General features: G+C 58.5%; 2 protein-coding genes across 2 annotated transcripts; one reads left to right on the top strand and one right to left on the bottom strand.

Annotated features, from left to right (window-relative positions):
* Nucleotides 1-582: 582 nt before the first annotated feature.
* CLIC3 (chloride intracellular channel 3) lies at nucleotides 583-12,725 on the top strand. Its single transcript, XM_067561478.1, has 6 exons — nucleotides 583-618; nucleotides 9,810-9,919; nucleotides 10,604-10,729; nucleotides 11,167-11,273; nucleotides 11,902-12,077; nucleotides 12,564-12,725. Exons 1-6 carry the CDS (start codon nucleotides 583-585, stop codon nucleotides 12,723-12,725), a joined length of 717 nt encoding a protein of 238 aa, XP_067417579.1.
* Nucleotides 12,726-14,034: 1,309 nt separating this feature from the next.
* Nucleotides 14,035-20,609, bottom strand: PAXX (PAXX non-homologous end joining factor). The gene is made up of 7 exons (XM_067561479.1): nucleotides 20,250-20,609; nucleotides 18,579-18,639; nucleotides 17,066-17,115; nucleotides 16,774-16,964; nucleotides 15,733-15,810; nucleotides 14,908-15,001; nucleotides 14,035-14,677 (listed from the first exon to the last, which is right to left on the bottom strand). The coding sequence occupies exons 1-7, from the start codon at nucleotides 20,345-20,347 to the stop codon at nucleotides 14,638-14,640; spliced, it is 612 nt and encodes a 203-aa protein (XP_067417580.1). The 5' UTR covers nucleotides 20,348-20,609; the 3' UTR covers nucleotides 14,035-14,637.
* Nucleotides 20,610-21,110: the final 501 nt, after the last annotated feature.

The raw sequence follows: 21,110 nt of genomic DNA, 5'->3' as shown, positions 1-21,110 counted from the left end.
AGACGGCATCGCTGACCTGTGAGTGTGTTCCTCTCCCAGTCCCTCAGCACCAGCTTAGCTGTCAGCACATGAACAGTGCCACGGACTCACAGGAGTGACAAGGAGCCCAGCCCCATGGGCCAGAGTTTGCAGGACCAGGGCCCTGATTAGCTGGGCAGGTCAGATGTGAAGGGCAGGGTCCCCTGGCCACGTGCTGCCTTGCTCCATTTCCACCGCCACCCTCAGCCGCCCCCCGCACTGCTCTATGCCCCCTCGAGTCCCTGCCCCCCAGACTCCAGCCGTTGCAGGACACTGCCCCTCAGCTCAGCTCCCAGGTGGCAGCACCTGCATCGGCCAGAAGATGTTCCCAAGAACATCTCTCCATTGATCTCTGCGGAAATAGCTACCAGGTGCAGGTTAGTTTCTGTGCACCAGAGCTGGGAGGAGAACAGCCAGCAGCCCCGGGTGCTGCCCGCTCCCCAGAGAGGAATGCACTTGAAGAAGCTCAAGCAAAGGTGGGGCAGAGTGACAGAGCTTTATAAAGACGGTCTGCCTGAGTGTGCGCTCAGAGCAACACCCACCGCTGCAGAGAAGACGGGAAGGATGGCAGAGAGCTCCAAACTCCAGCTGTTTATCAAGGTGAGAGGTGCAGCTGCCCAGCTCCCATTGGAACTAGGTGCAAGGGCTGGCTGGGGGGTGCTGGGCCGGTAGTCAATGCTGGCTGGATCTGTGCACAGCACATCACTGAACTAGAGAGAGTCACTTGTTATATTTGCTTTGTCGATCGTACCAATGCCACTCCGTTAAGGGAAGCTGGGGATAAGGCTGATAGGAGAGTCCAGCATTAACTGCATGAAAATCACCCTTGGGCTCTCCGCAGTAGCATGGGCCTTCTCCTTGCCAGAGAGCAAGACACCTGCCGGAGTCTTGGCCAGTGCGCTAGCGAGCACCGTGTCTGGAGAGAGACGCGGGAACATTTTCAGATGGGACTAAGTCACAGGGGAGCTGAAATCCCTGAGTTTTGGGCACTTTCAGCCCTTCTGAAAATGGGCCATAGATGCTTTTGACCAGGTTCCCGTCTCTCTTTCCCGCGCAGGGGTTGGAGTCGTGGCTGGGCCGTTGATGAGGGGAGCTGGGAGAACAGCAGCTTTTGGGGGTTGCTGGCACTTTCAAGAAAAATCTCACTTTGGGCTCAAATGAAAACTCAACTCTTGGCCACTCGAGTTGTTTCAGGTCCAGCCCAGCGAGATGCGGGGTTTCAATTCTGAGCACTGGCGTAAGGATTGCAAATGGGACGTTTCAAAACAAAAAGTTATTTTGAATCAAAACATTGCAACTTTTTGCTACGGGAGCCGGATCTTTTTGTGGGTTTGGTTTTTTTAAGAGATTTTTTTTTGGCCAAAACAATTTGATGAAACCAACATGAAATATTTTGGTGGCCCCAACTCTGCTTTGGTTGCTGAAAAAAAGGGTTTGGTTGAAAACTTGTGCCCAGCTCTAGCAATGGCGGTGGGGCATGGGTGCAGAGTGCCAGGCTGTACACCGACGTGCAATAGGGGTGGGGTGGATCTGAGCAGGCCGGGCAGGCCGTGGACATTAATGGGAACACGGCCAGTCCCCTCCTTTCTTGCGGCGGTGGGAAGGATTCTGGGCCTTCACTCTTGGCTTTAGCAACCTTGGCAGCTAGGCCCAGGGACCACGATCAGGGTGTCTGCCCAACACAAAGACACATGGCTCCTCGCCTCCCCCAGCCCCAGATCCTGCGTCTCTCCCGCCCATAGTACCCCATAAACAACCTGCAAGGTCCTGCTGCTCCCCCTTCCTCTGCATGTCGTCCCCACCCCCACCGTGCCCCTCTAGCACATTCAGCTTGCAGCCATCGCTGTGGATCGTTGGCAAGAGACGCGTGTATTCGGGGGTGGGTCTGTGGGAGCAGGGGTTGTGGGGCAGGGCTGCGTGGAGGAGTATCAGGCCAAGCTGTGGAGAAGGCTGGCAGGCGGGGGGAGAAAAGGGCGACTGAGTTGCGGGGCTGGCGGGGGGGAAGGCAGATGCACTTGGATAAACTCAGCCTGGCCCTCCTGTGTATCCTCAGAGCACAGACCTGTCTGCTCTGCTTCCCCCTCCAGTCCCCCCGGCTTCCCGTGTGCTGTCCCCTGCCCTCACCGGCTGTCCCCGCAGCTCAGGTTCCACCAGCCCAGCTCCTCGCTCCCCATTGCACCGAATTAGTGCCCGGCTTGTGCACTAGCATTTTCCCAGCAAGTTGGGGGGCGGGGGGTGTTCAGCTGCCCAGGGCCTGTTGGTGCCTGTATGGATCCCACGCCCTGGGCCACTGGCTGCTTCTCAGAGCCAGCGAAGCAGCCTCCTTTGCACAGGAGGAAGCAGGGCACTGGAGCTGAGATCTCCTGCCAGGAGCCCGACCCCAGTCTCTGGAGCGGCTGGGCGCTCACCCCTGTGGACTGGCAGGGGTCAAAGCCCCTGCACCACTGCCCCAGCCTCGGGCATTTGCATGAGCAAAGCAACCTACTGATTTCCTGTTGCCAAGCTGGCTGCATCGAAAGACAAACCCCTGGTTTCTGGCCGACACCCTGCCCAGATAACGAGCACGGGCTTTTACACAACCTCCTCAACCGGTTATGGATGCGCAGCACACGCCCTTCCCAACCGCCTCCCTCTGGCAAATCCCCAAGCACACAGCTGTCCTCTACAGCGCCTTTCCTCCAGGAGGCTCCTGACGTGGTTCACAGACTTCATCTAGTCTGGGATTCCCCGCACTGAAGTGCAGCCACCTCTGGGGTGGAACAGTCCGTGGCAATGGTTTCGGACACGACGCGACAAAGAATCCTGTACTCTACGCAACGAGGCTTCGTGGCTGGCAGAATGCACGCAGTCTTGTTGGAACTTGGGCCCCACCCCAGCCATGTTTACTTGAAATGATTTGTGTCTTTGAGAGAGAAGAACCACTGGGTGCCTGTGTGGATTGCTGTGGAGAGGGGTTGGTTAGCCGGGGTGTAAAGCTTCGTCGACCACAGTTACTGGGTAGTTTGTTGGGGGCAGCATCTACTGCTCATCAAACAAGCCTGGTGTCAGGATCCGGGCCTCCTGTTCCTGCTCCTGATTGCTGTGTCACCTGGCACAAGACACGTCAGCCGTGTGCCTCAATTTCCCCATCCATAAACTAGGGCCTGGTAATAAACACTTACCTCCTGCAGGGCAGGGTTGCTTCATTAAGGGGCTGTCCATAAATTGCACAACATATTTTTGGGTGGTTTTCAAGACCCACCCATCGCTTGTCGCATTGAAACAAACACACTCACCCCTTAATGTACCACGTAATTTATGGCCAGCCCCACCGCTGGGCAACGCAAGGTGCGTGAGACAGTCTGTGAATGTGCCCGTGTTTATGTACTTCTGTAGTTTGGGCGTTCTTGACTGATGTCTGCACTTGCTACCTCCTAAACGAGCAGGTGTTGAAGGTTGGGCTACGTGTCATCCTTAGGTTGGCAGTTAAGTTTTGGATTTGATTGGGGTGTTAATAGGCTCCAGGCAAATGTCTGACAGATTTGCAGACTTGCTGGAGAGGTGTCACTACAGAAGGGTAAAAAAACCCAATGGACAGACTTCATGAATTTCTACATTTTATCCTCCCGGCAGGCCCTCTGCTAGGGGTGCTGCCACCTCCAAAACGCCCTTGTTCGCGCAACTCCTTCTACGTTCCACTTACAGCAATGTACAGCATTTATGCCTCACACAGGCCATACCGCACCGGCAATATCCAGTGCAAACATCTCATGCAGTGGTACGTGCAATATATTGTGTGGTCCTTTGGCTAAGCTCAGTGGTAGCGCTGAAAAAAAGATGCATAAACAGGGGACTCTTCAATAGACATAGGGAGATTATTTGACCTTTACTTGGCACTCGTGCAACCGCTGCTGGCATCCTGTGTCCTGGGCTGGTGCCCACAATTCAAGAAGGTTCTTGGTAAATTGGAGAGGACTCAGAAAATAGCCACCACAATAATGAAAGGATTAGAAAACCTGCCTTACTGTGGAAGATAGAAGGAGCTCGATAGGTCCAGGGCTGACTTGCTCACAGACTGTAAGTACGTATGTGGGGGACAAATATTTAATACTGGGCTTTGCAATCCAACAGAGACAGGGCTAACCCAAGCCAATGGCTGGAAGTTGAAGCTAGCTAGATTTGGACTGGAACGAAGGCGTAATTAACCATTTAACAGTGAGGGTAATTCACCATTGGAACAATTCACTAAGGGTTGTGGTGGATTCTCCATCGCTGGCAATTTTAACTCAAGACTGGCTGTTTAGCTGCTGGAGGAATTCTTGGGGGGCAGGTTTTTGGCTTGTGTTACATCCAGGGGGGTCAGACGAAATGATGGGACGGGGCCATTCGGGCGTTGGGATCTATAAACCTCAACCCAAGAGCTGACACACGCCCTGGGAGCATGGGCGGCCCCTGACTCCTGCCTTTGGGGATGGGGAGGCAGGGCAGGGGACCACCAGCACTTGAACTGGGGCCCCACCCCCTGCCCTGCCCCCTCCCCCTCAGCCCCACCCACCTTCCAGCCCACGCGCAGACCAGGCCCCACAAGTGGGAGCTTCCAATGGCGGCTGTTTGGGGAAGCTCAGCCTCTCGCCGCCATAGATCAAGGGCCGGGTTTAACCCCCGCCTGCAGCAGGCAGCCCCTGGCTCGTAGAGCCCTGCCTAGCCTTTGTGCTCAGCCCCAGGCAGGTTTCGCCGGGGCTAGTGGCTGTGTCCAGGGCACTGGACTGGAGCTCGTATTTCAGGGCTGCTAACCTGGGTGTAATTCTCAGCCAGTGTCTGACTCACCCGCTGCACCAGACTAGCTGGAGCCAGACCACAGCATCCACCCTGGGACTCGCGAGAAGGACACGTCTGTTTAGACTAAATTTTGTCATGAGACTCCCTGTGCCTCGGGGATTGAGCTGCATGCATCACCTCTGTCTGTGCCAGCGGCTGGGCTCTCTGCCTGTCTGGGGCCCTTCCCCGCCCTGGCTTTTCTTGATGGCTGGGAGGTCCCTGCTCCAGAAAAATATTGGAAGCTCCAGTGCACCACACTGGAGAGTTAGGGGCTCAGCCCCCCTGCAACTCTGGTGGGGCGCAGGCTGGGGTCACCTCCCCACCTCCCAGGCAAGGGCAGCATGAGGCGGTGGGAGCTAGCAGGCCAGAGCTCTGACCCTGGGCTCAGGAGATGGACCAGGCTGATAGAGGGTAGGTCTTATTCACGGTGCTCGGGGGAATCGCGTGCCCGACTCCCCGCACCTCACCTGCTTTGCGCCGGGAGCTGCAGGCCACCTGCGTTCACTGCTGCTTCCGTACGTGGGCGACACAGGAAAGCCATGCTCCCCACCCTGCAAACAGCACTGCCAGAGTCCTGGGGCTGATGGCTTAGAGCAGGGCTCCTCCACAAGCCACCACTGGGCTCCTGGACTGCCTACACCCAGGCAGCGCCCATGCAGGCTCAGTGGCCGCTCTGGGAACAGGAGCAGGGTGCTGTGCACCACCACAGCTGGGAATTTAACAGCGCAGCCCTGCCAGGTGAAAGAGCCATGCAGGGCAATTGCTTCCATGCCCCGCGTGTAGAGGGTACCTGGGCACAGTCCTGAAGCCAGCACTTGGGGCTCCCACATTGCAGGACTTCACCACTTAGGCTGACAGCACCCCCACTGGGTGAACGTGGGCAGGTGTCACAAGGGCCCCCTGAGACTCTGACCTGGGGGGGTTCCCCCCCCCGTCTCCAGCAGCAGAGGAACACCGGTGTCACAGAGCTGGGCTTGCTCCGAACCCTGGCCCTTTCTGCAGGCTGTACGCAGGCAGGGCCGTGGAGGTGGGGTTATAATCTGGGCCCTTGGCTGCAAATACCCACATTACACTGGCCTGTCCTCTTGGGTCGCTATCCCATAAGCACAAGGCTGGATTCACTGGTGCGGCAAATCTGGAGGCTCAGCTCAGCCCTTTGTTGAAGGGCCAGTGCACGGGAACTAGTGTCTAAGAAATCAATGTCGTGGCCAACAGCTGTGCTCTTTGTGACGGTGACAATCGCAAGGAGACCTTCCCTGCCCTACCCACCCCAGCCATAGCGGAGGGCAAGGAGCCAGGGTGCATGACACCGCGCACTCCTGTGAGGCACAGGACACGTGGCGGCTTTGCACAGGGCTTTGTGCTTTATGACATGGGGACGGGGTCTGATCTGTCCCACCCCGGGCCCAATTCCCCACGTGTCAGCACTTACACTAGCACACAGGGGGTGTAACACACACCTACGCCTGCCGTGGGCGTGCATTCCACACGCCCATAAACGTCGGCACAAGGCGACGGAGCTGCACGTTGAGCCGGATTGTTCATTTCAGAGGAAAATGGGCCATTTGGACAGTTTTTGGCCCAGGCTGCCATGGAACAAGGCCGTAACATTGCGCTGGGAAATGAATTCCCCACAAAGTCATTCTGGGTCAGCTGCAAAGTTTTATTTTGCTAAAATCGAAACATCTTCCTATGGCTGATGTAGAGCAACAACTTTTATTTTACATGCAGGGGGTTAAGCCAGATAATTGGAGCAGGAGTAGCAGGGTGTATCGCTGGGATGCCTGCTTCGGATGTGCGAATCGGGCACTGAGTCGTTACACGGTCCGTGCTCTGTCCTGGAGAGTTTTTCATTTGCCCTTTGTGCATTGAGTATCCGCATCTGCCTCGGCTTGTGCGGATGTGGTGTAGGGTTGCACGGGAGATCGAAGCCAGGCGCTTCGGTGTTGGGCCTTTCACCGGGTGTGTGTTTGGGACTTCTTGGGAACCCCGTTCGGCTTTCCAAGCGCCATCACTGGTGGAAGGTTGAGCGTGTGGGCTCAAAAGGGCTCGCACGGCCTCAAGCGGTGGGGAAGGACGGCGGTGAGCTCCCGGTGGACGGGGAGACGTTCATTTCCCTCGCTTCGCTGGACCTCCCGGTGGGTTGTGGCATCGCGGCAAATGGATGGGGGAGCGATGTGTGACCACACAGGCAGCCGGGGGTCGGCTTTCGGGTTCCAGTGAGGCACCGTGTTCAGCTGGGCAGCAACAAGCCGAGTGTGGCTACTGGTGGTCCATAGCGAAGCACAGAACTCGGCTCCAGGGCACACGAGGGCCATCGCCGGTGGAAGGTTCGTGGGCGATCCCACTTTACTCCGAGATGGATCAGGGCCTGTCGCACAGCGGCGCCGCAGACGGTCACTTGCAGGGTGCGCTCAGCATTTCTCTTCACGAGATGGAATACCGGGCTTCTTCTTGTGCGAGGGTTTGAGCCTCTGGGCCCAGAAATATTCCTCCGTGGTGTCTAGAGCCCCATTCCAGGGGGACTCGATGTCGCTGAAGGCGGCTGCTTGTGGTGCCAGGGCAAAGTCACCCACATACGCAAACCTGCGTGAGTCGGTTGGCGGCACGGCGCCCTTGTAGACGTTGAAGAGCGTCAGCGCGAGTACGGAGCCGTGTGGCAGGCTGGCGCTGGGGCGAGCTGACTTTGTTGCCCGACCGTGCATATGGCCACGTCTCGCTCAGCATCGTCCATTGCAGGCGAAGTGTTTTGAGGCAAGGGACGATCCTTCTGCATCGGGACTGTGTCGTAGGCCGATGACAGCGACTGCCCCGGTCTTGGCTTCCTTCAGGAATCCAGCATCCATGTGCATGGCAAGGGCCAAAATTTGGTAGCAGCAACTGCTTTTAGGCCACAATCCTGCTTGTTCTTCGGAGATCATGGACTCGACAAGAGGCTGATTCTCTGGAGGATGAGACTATCCAGGAGTTTCTAGGTCATGCATGGGAATATCGGCCTACAGCGTCCCAGCTGGTCAGTCACCTGGCCCGGTTTGAGTAGGGCAATGACTATCGCCTCCTCCCAGGCTTTGGGGAGGCCTCTGGATTCCATGGTTTTGCTGTACAGTGTCGCCAGCCATTGGAGTCCCTTGGGACCCAGTTGATCAAAAAATTGCAGGTGTATACCCTCTCCACCGGCCGCCTTCCCTTCCTTCAGTGTGGCTAAACCCTCCTGTACTTCATCTGTGCTGATGGTGATGGGGGCTTGTGGCGGGCTTGAAATCATAGCTGATGTTGAATCTCTTCCTCGGTGTTTTTGTCAAGTGCTCGGTTTGTGCTCCCCACCAGTTTGGAGGCTCTGGAGTTGGGCTGGACTTTCGAGGGCCGATATTCCATGGCTCCAAGCCCCGGCACAGCGAAGAGAGCATGTGATGTCCAGACCTTCAACACACTCAATCTACCGCTGGCATCTGGCTGAGTCTAGAGCCCCTATCAGGGCCTTCGCAACCTGGGTGTATTTCCGAAGCAGGTCCCGGGCCTCTTTTGTCCAGCGGGGAGTGTATTCTTCCCAGAAGCCCTGGGGATGCTCTTCTTGGCAGCAGCACCAAGGAGGCCAAGGAAGAGATGATCACCACTTTTTGGATGGCTTCCCTATAACAGGCCCAGTTGGCTTTGGCCAGGTTCCGCCAGGGAATTCGTTGTGACAGAAGTCCGGGGATTTCGCTGCTGGCGTGGGTGATGATGGGGCTAGGCTGGCTGTTGGGGAAGTCAGGCAGTATTTTGCGGGAGGCACGAAGCATGCCCCCCCTTTGAGCTTTGGAAACGACGGGGCGAGCCGGGGTGTACCCGCCAGCGAGCAGTTGTGGAAAGATGTTTGGGCAAAACCAACTTCAAGACTCAAGGGCCAAATCCTTCACTGGTGCAAATGTAAAAGACTGGAATGGAGCAATGGTGATTTACACCAGCTCCCTGCAGCCTCACCATGTTACATCAGCCGAAGATCTGGGCCCAAAACTATTGTCGAGCCTTTCTGCTGTTTGCTGAGATGCGTCCCTGCCCTCTTGCTGCTGGCCTGTGGCCCTCGCTGGCGCGCCTGTGCTCACTTGTGCCAAATGCTGGTGTCTCCACACACATGCACGCGGCAGGGGTGGGCCCAGACCGGAGAACAGGACCCCGTGGCATTTGGGCTCCTAGGCGGCACAGGCTCAGTTCAGTGCCAGAAACAGTCCCTTCGCAATGACATTTTACACTCTGCTCCATGCCGACACGGCGGCTCAGAGCAAAAGCCCATTTTTAATACAAAAAATTAACTAATTGTTGGGCCTAGAAGTACCTGGCAGGATCCCTCCCTAGACAAGCCCAGCTTGCCTCTCTCCAGGGCACAGGGTGCGTCTTTTAGGAATAGGAGAAATTTTCTACCTGTTGGGAAAAGGATGAGCATTTGTAGTCAACTATTTTTGCTTTGAGGAGGGTGGCTCCTAAGAGGTTCCTATTGTGGGACCGGTCGCTGAGTCGTTGTCTGTTCTAGGGGGAGTCACTGCAGCACTGTGACTCAGTTTCCCACAGCTGTATAAAGGGGAGAATGAGACCAGCACAATGGCTAAAGGCTACTGCAGACGAATAGACACGCAGCATCTTATATCGCCCAGCGTTTCACAAGCTGCGATTGGTCAATGTACCTGGGGGGGGGGGGAGCGGGGGCTGGATCAAGGAGCATCACAAAGAGATGGAGCCAAAGAAAAAATCCCAGTGCCACTCAGCCTGGCTTTGGGGCTCAGGCTCCTCTCTAATCTCAAACCCCATATGGGACCCACTGACGCACAGAGCGGCTCAGCCTGAAATCCCACTTGTGCAGTTCAGGGAAAAATCCACCCTGACCCCAGCCCACGCTGGGTGCTGGCCCTGCAGCATGAGCATGGAGACTCGGGGTGAGCGCCGGCGGTGCCAGTCAGGGCCACGGGAACGGCAGCGCTGCCCGTGTCTCGGCTCACCACGCTTCCTTCTTGTCTCCCCAGGCAAGCGACGATGGGGAGAGCATCGGGCACTGCCCCTTCTGCCAGCGCCTCTTCATGATTCTGCTTCTCAAGGGCATCCCCTTTACTCTGACCACAGTGGATATGAAGAGGTGAGGCCGCACCAGGCACCGTGGCAAATGGCTAGCACGGCCCTAGGGCACCACCCCGCCCGCCGCCGTGGTTCTACCAGCAAGCGCCCTGCCAGCCTCCCAGCCCCCCCTTTCCTCTGGCTGTGAAGCTGCCTGGCTGAATCACGCCCAGCGCCATGGCTGCCAGCACCTTGCTTGTGCCAGATGGCCCCGGGGTCAGGGCAGAGGCGCCACACAGGGCACCAGCCCGGCCAGACACAGAGTTCTCAGCACCAGTACCCCCTGCCCCACCCCTGACTGTCCAGGGGGGGACACCCGGCCCCCCCCCCCCCAACCCCCCGCCCCGCGCTCATCCAGTCCAGCCCTGATACACACAGCTTGGCAGGCAGGAGGGTTGGAGGCTCCTGCTGCCACCCTCCCCAGCCTGCTCCCACAGCACTGTCCCAGGGCCAGGGCTGCTCGGTGCCAGCTTCCCACGGCAGGAGGCTGGGTGGCGGGCAATCACTAAGCCGGGTGCAGCAGTCGCGTCAACCCGCGGGGAAGCTGGGTCTGTCTCCTGCGTGGCAGCGCTGGCCCTGAGCCGGCATCGGGGCAGCCTGAAGGCACTGTACCAGCGGGGCTTCTGCAGCCGGGCAGCAGCTGGGCTGCACCCGGGAGGAGGGTGACCGTGCCCTGGGGTTGCCAGCCTCTGCCCTCCCCCTGCAGGGCCCTGGATGTGCTGAAGGATTTTGCCCCAGGCTCCCAGCTGCCCGTGCTGATGTACAACGGGGAACCCAAAACCGACACCAACAAGATCGAGGAGTTCCTGGAGGAGACCCTAGGCCCCCCAAAGTGAGTGGGGGCAGCCCCTCCCCTACGAGCTGGGCAGCGCAGGCGGGCCCAGCAAGAGATCAGCCCCACAGGGGAGTCCTGGCTGGGGGGCATCAGTCTGGGGGGGGGGGGGCGGCTAGTAGGGGAGAGAAGTCCCTGCAGTGATGGGAGACAAGGTGGGTTGGAGAAGCGGGGCCAAGGCAGGATGAAAGGGGGCTCAGGTGGGACCAGGGGGATGATGAGGGGAAACCATGGCGGGGGGAGAGAGGAATGGGGGCGAGAGAGGCGTCCAAGCAGGACGGAGAAGGGAGGGTGAGCTGGAGGGAGAGTGCAGCTGTGGGGAGGAGGGTCGGCTCTCAGGGTATCTCAGTGAGCTCTGGTGCCAGGGGCAGGGGCAGACCCCCCATCCCCGCCTGGTGGCTCTGCCCCCCCTCATTCACTCCCTTTGCCTCCCGCAGCTTCCCCGGGCTGGTTCCCCGCTACAAGGAGTCCAGCACGGCCGGGAACGACATCTTTCAGAAGTTCTCCGCCTTCATCAAGAACCCGCTGCCTGCCCAGGACGATGGTGCGGGCTCGGCTCACCCAGGGGCGGGCGGGGGGTGGGGGGTGTCTACATGCAGCCAGGTGGGGTAACACTGCTGCCCCCACCAGTGCCCTTGGCCTGCTCACTCCCCGGGACCCCCAGTGCCCCCTCCTGGCACTGCCTGTACTCCCGCCTGTACCCGTGGCCCTGCTCCTGGAATCCCGTGATCACGTGGGACAGATTGGGAGGGGAAGGGCTGGCTCTGGCAGGGCTCCCCCTTCCCCCACCAACACAGGTCGATTCTGCCCTGGAGAGGCTCCCCAAGAGGCCAGATGGGCCTCACGCCCAGTCGCATGCAGCAATCTGCTGCTCTGCCTAGCCTGTGCGAGATCTGCCCCCTCCCGCCCCCACGGGGGAGAGCGCCGGGGGGGGGGGGGTGACTAGGGAGTTTTGGTGTCTGGGGCTGGCAGGGCAGCTCCACCCCACAGGGAATGCCCCCTCCCCCAGTGTGCACATGCTCCAGGCACCCCAGGCACCTCTCTGCACGGGGGGGGGGGGATGGATGCTAGCACTGCCCAGTCACCTGGGGAGCCCAGCACCATCCCCCCAGCCCCCAGCAGGTGCCGGCTGTGCAGTGATGATCTGCCCCTCTCCCCGCCCCCCTCCCCAGCACTTCAGAAGAACCTGCTGAAGGCCCTCCTGAAACTGGACCGGTACCTGAGCACCCCCCTGGAGCACGAGCTGGCCCAGGACCCCCGCCTCACCCTCTCCTGCAGGAAGTTCCTGGACGGCGACCAGCTGACGCTGGCTGATTGCAGCCTGCTGCCCAAACTGAACATTGTCCAGGTGAGTGCAGATCCCCCTCCCCAGCTGTGCAGACACGGCCAGCCCCCCACTCCCTGCCTGTTCAGCCACCACCAGCCCCCACCCATACAGCCCCTCAGCCACCACCAGCCCCCTCCGTGCCCCAACCCGTCCCCCCCACATCGCCCACCTGTATAGCCCTGCTCATCTCCCCCTTCCCCACCCCTCGCTGCCCACCATCCCCCGCCACCTCCCTCCATTCTGCCCCCCTGCCCTCCCACCAGGCCCCACCTTGCCTGCATGAGTTTCTCTGACATGGGAGCGGAGTCCAGCCGGGGGTCCCGGAGCCGGTCAGCTCCGGCGCAGGGGGCTTCATTCCAGCCTGCAGGTGCTGCCCTGGGGAAGGCAGGCCGGGCGGGTTAGCCAGGGACCCCGGGGGGCCATGCTGGGGCTGGGCAGGTTGGGTGAGGGGGCACGGACCCAGCGTGGGGCTGGAGGGAAGAGTTTACACCCCCCCCTTCTCCCCAGATCGTGGGCAAACACTACCGGCAGCTGGGCATCCCCCAGGAGCTGCGCGGGATCTGGCGCTACCTGGACAACGCCCACGAGACCAAGGAGTTCACCTACACCTGCCCCCGCAGCGCGGAGATCGTGCTGGCCTATCGCCCCGTGGTCAGGCCGCTCACGTAGGCAGAGCCCGACGCTGCCTCTGCTCAGCCTGGCGCCGCCCTGCACCCGCTGCTCTCGCTACCCGGGCTGGAGAGGGGACGGGGGCTGCTCTGCCCAGCCTGACCCCGCAGTGGGCAGGGGCGGGCGGGAGTGGGGCCAGAGGTCGCCGGGCACCGTGGGCCAGTCACGACTCCGCCGCAGCACCCAGGACGGGACCAGAGCCGCTGGCTCCTTGCGCCCATTCTCCAGCCGCCTCCCGCACTCAGCACGCAGAAGAGGAAGGTGCTATTTGCGGGGCTTGTTCGGCCCCTCGAACCCTCCCCTCCCTGCCCGGCCCTCATCTCTCCCCTGCCACCGCCAGCCTCCCCCTCGAAACGCCCCAGCCAATGCTCTCTTCATCTTCTCCGCCCTGCATCTCCCACTCCACCGACTGCAGCGAGGGCAGCCTGGGGCTCTGCCCCTTACCCCTAGGGACCAGCCTGGCTGGGGTGGGGCAGAGCAGCCTCCATCCGCTCTGCTGGGGGCTGGGCAGCTGGCCGCAGCCTGTGGAGAGGGCTAAGCCGGGCAGGGCAGACTAGCCCCCCGGGAGGCAAGGAGCAGAGACGAGCAGTGGGGCTGGGAAAGCTCCTGTGCGGGGCAGCTGCCCTTGGCTCAGCCCTGCTCTCGCCAACGCTGCTGCTGGCTGGGCCACGTCTGCAGGAGCCGTTGCAGTGGTCAGCGTTTGTTCAGCCCCCCCGTCAGCTGGGGGGGGGGAGGTGATTCAATGTAGACGGGGCCCAGAAGGGCGAGCCCCACACAACAAGGCTGCCAGGAGCCAGCAGGGGAGACCAGGCTTCCCGGGAGCAGCAAATGCAGCCCTCGCTCTGGGTGTCCCCAGGAGAGGGGAGAGCGGGCACGGTGGGCACGGGGCTGGTGCAGCCGTTGCAGAGAGCCCAGGTGGCGTCGCCCCAGCCTTTAAAGCTCTGAGCCAGGCCCAGCATTGCTGGGCAGCGCCCGTGAAGCCCTGCCTGGCTCGTTCGCGCTGCAAGAGCTGGGAGCCAGATGGCAGCAGTGCCAGGGAGGGGGCGGGCTGGCGACCATCACGCCCTCGCCTCACCTCACACACACCACCTCTTCCCACCCCCATTCACAACCGGGAACCACTTTGTCTCCCACCCACTCTGCATGGGGAGGTTGCCTGTATCATACCTGAGCATTTAAAAACGGATCAATAAAGAGGAAAGCAAGCACAGGGTGATGTTGTGAATGAACTACCTGCTTCGGCGATGGGGCAGGACTGTAGAGCAAATTCCCCCCCCCACAGCCCTGCTCCACTCCGCACAGGGGAGGAGGTGCCCTCAGGAAGCTAGATCCGTCTCCACCTCGCAACAGCACTGCAGAGTTTCCAGGCCCAGACTCTCCCCAGCCCGTGTCTCCAGCCCAGCCCGCCCCTGGGAGGCAAACGCTGCTGGCGTGGAGTGGGTGGGAGAGAAAAATCAAAGCCGGCTGGAGTCAATGGTTTATTCTGAATAAGTTACACACAGCAGGGAGTTAAAATGTTGGTAGAAAAGTCATTAAAACAAGAATTCATGACAAACCCCTCGCCCAGAGCGATGGAGACAGCGGGGGGGGGGGGGGGGGATTGAAGGGAGCAGCTGGGAAGCGCAGGGCGTTTGCTATGTGCATGTATATAAGGGAAGCGACTCTGCCCATGGCCTCCGTTGGAGGTTCTGGTCCCCGCCCCGGCTGCATGGCTTGCGGTGGTGGGGGAAGGGTGCCCGGTCCTGAGCCTGGGTGTGCACAGGGCGGGCAAGGCTCTCAGCATTCACACATGGGGAGCGGCAAGAGGCTGGAAGTTCATAGGTAGGGCGGTAAAACGCCACCGTCTGCACAGCTCATTAAAACACTTCCTTAAGGGGACTCGCATCAGAGGGGCCCAGGCCGGCAGGGTGGGTCAGGAGTCTTCAAAATCCACCCCGGTGGGGGGCTTCTTACTGGAAGAGAACAGAGAAGGGGGCCCAGTCGCTGGCTGCCACACTTGGACGATCAAACTCCGAGGGCCCCGCTGGCAGCTCTCCGGCTGCCGTGCCGGGCATCGCACAGACCCCTCTGAGTCGGGGCTACCAGGCAACGGCGCAGCACGTCTGTCCGGCCTGGCTCCAGGTGGCAGCAGTGCCAGGGAGGGGGCTCAGAGGCTGGGAGAGGAGAAGACAGAGGGAGTTACCTTTTGAATCCGGGGTTAATGAGAGACTCTCCTGGAGCTCGTCTCTTGGCTGTCCCAGCTGTGTCGCCTTGTCTGTTCTTCCTGGGACTCAGGTCTGCTCAGAGAGGAGGAGAGATGCTGGTCAAAGTGCCGCTTCGGCCAGGCCAGGGTGAAACCTCATGTGGCAACACCAGGCTGCCTTTAATTAGCCTGCCGCCTGCGAGCCAGAGACAACCGCGGAGTCTGGCTGTGGCCAGTGGCCTCTGTAAAGCATCCCCTTTATAGCCATTGCTGGCAAGCCACCAGCAACACTACAACGGGGGCAGGAGGGTCCCAATTCAGTCCCCGCTGCTGCTGCAGAGCACCAGGTTGCCCCGGGGAGCAGCAGAGCAGCTCCGGGTTGTCACTAGGTTTATGGCATCATTTAGAGAGGGACCCGCTCCTAGTGAGCTTTCATGGAGTGACACTGGCTTGAGAGCAAAGCCAAATGGAAGGGCAGCATCGTTTCGGTGCCTGGCAACGTTCCCACTGCACATTCAGTCGGAGGGACACTGGAGCAGTGCCGGCCAGCATGTGGTGGATCCCAGACACAGCCCCTGCCCTGCCGCACAGTTCTTGTTGGCCTGGGAATCTAACTTTTCGGTTCCCTGATTGTTACTGGCTACCTGTGAGCTCAAGGTTGCATTAACACGGCGGGAGCGGGGTGCATTTAATGGGGAGTGCGGGGGGTCAAATTCATGGTGCACGGAGGAGTTCTGCAGAGTGGATGGATCCAACAGCTAGAAACTTCATGTGGAGCAAAACACAAGGAGGGCAGCAAAATCCCAGAGACCATCCTAACCCTACCCGGAATCAACAGCCTTTGGCTCTGCAGCAGGTTCTTCTCTGGACTGCACGAAGCAGCGGCAGCGGCATCCTCTGCGGCTAAGAGAAGGAAACAGACTGGTCAGACTAACGCTCTGTAACGGTTTGCCCCGCGTGCAGCAGACATGGCCCCGTGCTCCCAGATGTGTGGCTGCGTGCAGTGGTCAGCACCACACGGGAGGAAGTGCAGAGCAAACGGGAGAAGAGCAGAGTACGTGGGCTGAGAGAGATGCTTGCACAGCAGTTCTTGAAAACACCCTGTTCCCCACAAGCAGCGTTCTCCACCCAGCGCATCCCCCAGAGCCCTGCCCCACACCCCACGACGGATCACCATCAGACTCTCAGGGCAGGGACCGCTGCGCCAGTAAGATCCCTGCTTGCACTCTGCCATCTCCAGCTGGGTTGTAATATTTACACTCAGCCACCTGTCTCCTCTCATGCACCTGCCCCAACAGCCAGCAAACAACCACACGCCTTTACTCTTCTGTAGCCAACTGAGATCCTGGCAGGCTCCGGCTAGAAACCAGTTCAGCTATGGCTTCTAACCAGTCCTTCACGCTGAGCCATCTTCTCCCAATCCCTCCATCCCCCTCACAGCAACAGCCACGAGGGCTGGGCCCCCTTCCAGAATGTGTGTGGGAGAGGAAAGGCGTGATGCAAGTTGCCCCATTACCCCAGATTCAGAGGCCAGGCAGCATGACCCCTTCAGCACCCCCAAACCCCTGCCCTGAGATTGGCTCTGCACCCATGTGCTGTCCACACAGAGGCTGGCCCAGCACAGCCTAGTTTTCCAAGTGCAGGTTTTCCTCCGTTGTAGGCGGGCAAGATGGAGCCATCTCTGAGCACCAACTTCCCACACTCCCCCAGCGCCAGGCCCGAGGGGGCCATAACAAGGGATCTGCCCTTGCCCAGCCAGGAGGGGTTGCCCTGAACTCAAGGGGCAGCAGATGGTACGATAATGGCAGCTGAAATCGATGTTCCCCTCCCCCGACGCCAAAACACGGGCAGACACCCGCACGGTACCTTCAAGGCGTTTCTCCAGCTTGCTGACACAACCCGCTAAGCCAAACGTCAGAGCCTGCAGCCGCTTCCTAGCCTCGGAGGAGGGCAGCTTGAACAGGTCAAAAGTCAAGCTCCAGGTACTTTCCTTCAGCTGGAGGGTGGCTTTGCTGTTGTGCACCGTCAGGGCAGCCGCTCTGTGCCCGAAGGCTTCTCTGCACAGGGGAGAGACTGGAGTGAGACAAGGGCTTCAAGGCCCACCGGAATGAGCCCCGATTATTCGTCCGCAGGCAGAAGATCTCACCCCAGAGCTCACCTGAACTTTGTGCTGTAATCTTCAGAAGGACACATCCCGCTCTGGGACTTCTGAAACAGAGAGACACCCCCCTCAGAAGAAGCCTCAGCCCCCAGGAACAGGCACATGGGGCCTGATTCAGCTGTGCCGTGTGCAGCCCCTTACACCAGCGAACATGGGTGCAAAGCACATTCTGATTTTACAACCACTCTGTACGGGTGTTCGCAGCCACACCGGGGGCAGGCCAAAGGCAGATCAGACAAGCGCTGAGCTCTTTCAAAGCGACTCCATCACACCAGCCTCTTCACTGCCCTGGAGGATGATTGCTTCCTCCCACCGAAAGAGATCGTTAGTGACAAAATTACTGCTGGGTAACCTCCCAGAGAGCAAGCATCTCACTGGGGAACATGGAGCACATCCTGGTGCAGCCCCTGCAAGCACTCAGTCTAACGCCAGCTCACCTGCATGAAGCAGACAGGTGTGGGAGGAAGCAGAAGGGAGTGCTGCCTTCATGTGAAATTCCAAACGCACCTGGCCAATTCATTCCTAGCTTGTAAGGTCAGATGGATTCATCTAGCCTGACCTCTTGTATGTCACGGAGAATTCACCAGTTACTCCTGTACTGGGCTCAATAACTTGTGCTTGGATAAAGCATCTCTGCCAAAAGGTCTTGATTTGAAGACATCAGGAGATGGAGAATTACCCACACTGGTACAAATGTTCTTGTTACGCCTTTTTCCACTAGACTGAAGAGCAACTTCAGTACTAGTTCCCCCTCTCCCCCCATGAAGGTACTTATACATAGGTTTGGAAAGATTCCATTTTTATGGGTATCAGTAAACATTGATTTCTGCGCATACACCCATAAACTGATTTCCATTGATAATAAATCAAAATGTACAGATAGGCAAAGCAAGAAAAATGTTGCTTGAGAACTCATGAGAGTTTGATTTAAGGATATTTACTTTATACATTTTGTCATGTGATGCTGACAATTTAAATGTTTTAATTGTTATAAAGCATTAGCTTTTTAAATCTCAACAGCAACTGTCATTAAATAATTACTGCCTGATCCCCCCACTAATTCCCACAACTGTGAAAATGTAAATACATGAAAATCTAAAAAAAAGCTTAAAAATAAACATTGCTATTGTCCATCAAAACTATAAAAAATAAAAATTGCAGTCTGCCAAGCCTACTTTTACAGCTCCAATAAATATCAATTATTGTTCCTAAGTGCTTGGATAATAACCTTTCAAAGTTATAATCAGAGACTCCAGTTCTCTTATGATTATTTTGTCCTGATTTTCTCTGCTTATTTTCAGGCAAATTATGATGTTTTTAAGAAGCCAAACTGTTGTTTTTTAATCCATATTTTTAAAAATTGCTCTCTGTAAATGATAATATATATAAAATTTAACACCACCCCACCCTACATCTGCAGGTCCCCTTTAAGTAGACTTGTTGTGAGTGGTACCCATTATGCCTAGCATCTCAGCCACCCAAGGTTGCAACCTACACAAGCATTACCTACATGTCCTTCCAGCTTCTCCTGTGTGAAATCAGTACTCCAGACCTCAAATGCATTGGTTACACTGTGGAAACAAGACGCGATAAAGTCAAAGTCACTTTATAACCTTGACAGCTAGCCTGTCAAAAAATCAGCTGAAGTAGTTTGGGGCTGTACACCAGCCTCTGAGCACGCCATTCCAGCCGTGGTTTTTACAATTACTGTCCTGTGTTTAAGGGCACGTCCACACGAAAAACTTAAGTCGACCTACATGAGGTCAATTTACAGTCTGCAGTGGTTCACGTCCACACTGCCCTTCTTCTGTGGGTGGTGCACATCCTCCCCAGGAGCCCTTCCAGGGACAGAAGAGCGGCAGTGTGGGGGGCTGAGCCTGGGCTCCCAACTCTGCGCACAGCTCCCCTCCCGGAGGCCAGGCTGTCTCAGCTCAGAGCCTGGGTGCTGCTCCCAGGCTCACATGGGGGGTGCCCCCCTCCAGGCTCTTGGGTCCCCAGCCCTACACCAGCCCAGCTTTCATGTCAATTTCAGGGCATAGATTGGAGCTGTGAAATTGACAAGAGTGACAGCCAGCAGCCAGGTAAGTAACCGGCAGTATCCACAGGGACACTGCGTCACCCTAAACTACACCGACATAAGCCCTACACTCTCATGGAGGTGGAGTTATGTTGTCGGGTGTCGGAGGGCACTTCCATCGGCAGGGACAAGGCTGCGGTGTGCACACAGAGGTAAGTAGGTTGACCTTATGTCGACCTAACAGGGTAGCAAAGACCAAGCCCAAAAATGGTTTTACTCTCTCCTTTTACTCTGGGGGCAATCAGTCCAAACAGGGGAAAGTGACTTCACTGCTGGGAACTGACCATGCCAGTGACATGCAGCATGTGCTGTCTTTTCATTCATCAGGGGCCCCTTTATACCACCAGGCACTGCAAAGCCGCCATAAAGCAAGTGCAAATGTAATGTATGTCCCCCTTTTAATGACTGCGCTGCTAGGTGGAGGGTACCGGAGATTCAGGCCCTGGCATTGGTTTTTTAAAAAGGAACGCACCGATTTAGCCTTTGGATAAAGAGTTTACAAGAAAACCTGGCATGAACAGAAGCTTCCCAGCGTGGGTTGGTCTTTTAGTGGGAACCATTGCGGGGCTGGATTTAAACTCTTCTGGTGAATTGTTGGCCACTGATGCAATGAGCGAACACAGGAGAAACTGAACCCGAGAGACACCCTGGTCTCTTTCCAGGCTCCCCAGGGAACCCAGAAGGGTAAAGAGGCAGCAGAAAGAGTGGAAAACTCCATCCGTTGCAGCCCCTCGTCCAAGGCGCTGTTAACACAGGGGAGTCCCGGGGACCTCTGCAGACGGGGCTTTTCGGCCCAGTGCTGGCCACGGGGGCAGAGACTGCAATCTCCCCAGCCGCGGGGGGCTCACACGCCGGTGCTGGACCGAGGGGTCCTGGGAGCGGTCCTGCCCCCCTGCCTTGACGGGGTGTCCATCATATCCGGCTGCCAGCGGGTTCAGGGGCTCCCGGCCCCCATGCCCATTGCTCCCCCGGGCATCCCCGAGCAGGCAGGGAAACAGCCCCCTGCAGAGTCCCACACCCCCCTGAGCTCCCCCGCCCGGCCCCCTGCAGCCTGCCCCCCAGCCCAGCCCAGCCCGGGGGAGGGGGTCACTGCCCCGCACTCACTAGATATTGAAGGCGCCGCTCTCCTGCGGGGCGCAGTAGCAGAGATACCGGTGCTCTCCGTGGCACAGCGCGTAAAACGGCCCGGCCGGCTCCTCCATGGGGCGGCCGGGCCGGGGTCACCCCCCGACGGCAGCGCTTGCTCGGCCCTAGCGGGGCTGGGAGGCAGTGGAGGGCCGCCCTCCCCGGCAGCGCAGAGCTAGGGCCGGAAGGAGCCGGGCTTAGGGGGAGGGACGAGCGTGGCTCTTTGTACCTTCCCCGCCCAGCGTTTAAAGGGCCCGCGGCGAGGCGGATCGAATTCGGTTTGGATTCGGAGCACGGCGGTCAGGGGGGTTTACACTGCAAGCGCCAGGAGACGCATGCTGCTTTCCCGAGTCCCCTTTTCGTGCCCAATGGAAACAGGGCACAGGGAACTGACCCGTTCCTTCCTCGCCCTTGTCCCAGGCGCAGGGGAACCAGCCGGCGGGCAGGCAGGGACCGGCCAGGGTGACTTAAGGCCCTGATTTTGCGAACACGTGCTTCATTTTATACCCGAGTAACTCCGCTGGCTTCAAGGAGAGGCCAGGCCAAGTGAAGCCGGTGCAGGAATGTTTGCAGAGTCAGGGCTTATAACCATCTAAGGCAGACAAAGCCAGGCCAGGCCGCAGGGTTGGCCAAAGGATCTGCACCTTGGACCATCTCTTTCTTCTGATCCCTCTCCCCTGTCACCGACCACCCCTCACCAAGGCCTGCAGAGCAAACAGGGGGAGGCTTCCCAGCTTGAACCAAAGAGCCCGGTTCTGTAGCCGGCCTAGACTCCTGCTGGGGGGATCGGGCATGGAGGGGACCCGCCACATGCTCTGCCCAGTGGGAACATGAGGAAGG

Source organism: Emydura macquarii, unplaced genomic scaffold (genome assembly GCF_026122565.2).
Source record: "Emydura macquarii macquarii isolate MOO-44397 ecotype Brisbane River unplaced genomic scaffold, CSIRO-AGI_Emac_v2 contig_2417, whole genome shotgun sequence".
In the NCBI taxonomy this organism is placed as follows: domain Eukaryota; kingdom Metazoa; phylum Chordata; order Testudines; family Chelidae; genus Emydura; species Emydura macquarii.
Note: the sequence above shows the minus strand (reverse complement) of the source record. Positions and strands in the feature narration are given on the sequence as shown.

Excerpts from the sequence above, each read along its gene's own strand:
- CLIC3 (XM_067561478.1), top strand. The coding sequence starts at position 583 with ATGGCAGAGAGCTCCAAACTCCAGCTGTTTATCAAG. Across the intron at positions 619-9,809 it reads AACTCCAGCTGTTTATCAAG|GCAAGCGACGATGGGGAGAG; the intron begins GTGAGAGGTGCA and ends TTGTCTCCCCAG. Across the intron at positions 12,078-12,563 it reads CCAAACTGAACATTGTCCAG|ATCGTGGGCAAACACTACCG; the intron begins GTGAGTGCAGAT and ends CCTTCTCCCCAG.
- PAXX (XM_067561479.1), bottom strand. The coding sequence starts at position 20,347 with ATGGAGGAGCCGGCCGGGCCGTTTTACGCGCTGTGCCACGGAGAGCAC. Across the intron at positions 18,640-20,249 it reads AGCGGCGCCTTCAATATCTA|TGTAACCAATGCATTTGAGG; the intron begins GTGAGTGCGGGG and ends TTGTTTCCACAG. Across the intron at positions 15,811-16,773 it reads GCTGGAGAAACGCCTTGAAG|CCGCAGAGGATGCCGCTGCC; the intron begins GTACCGTGCGGG and ends TCCTTCTCTTAG.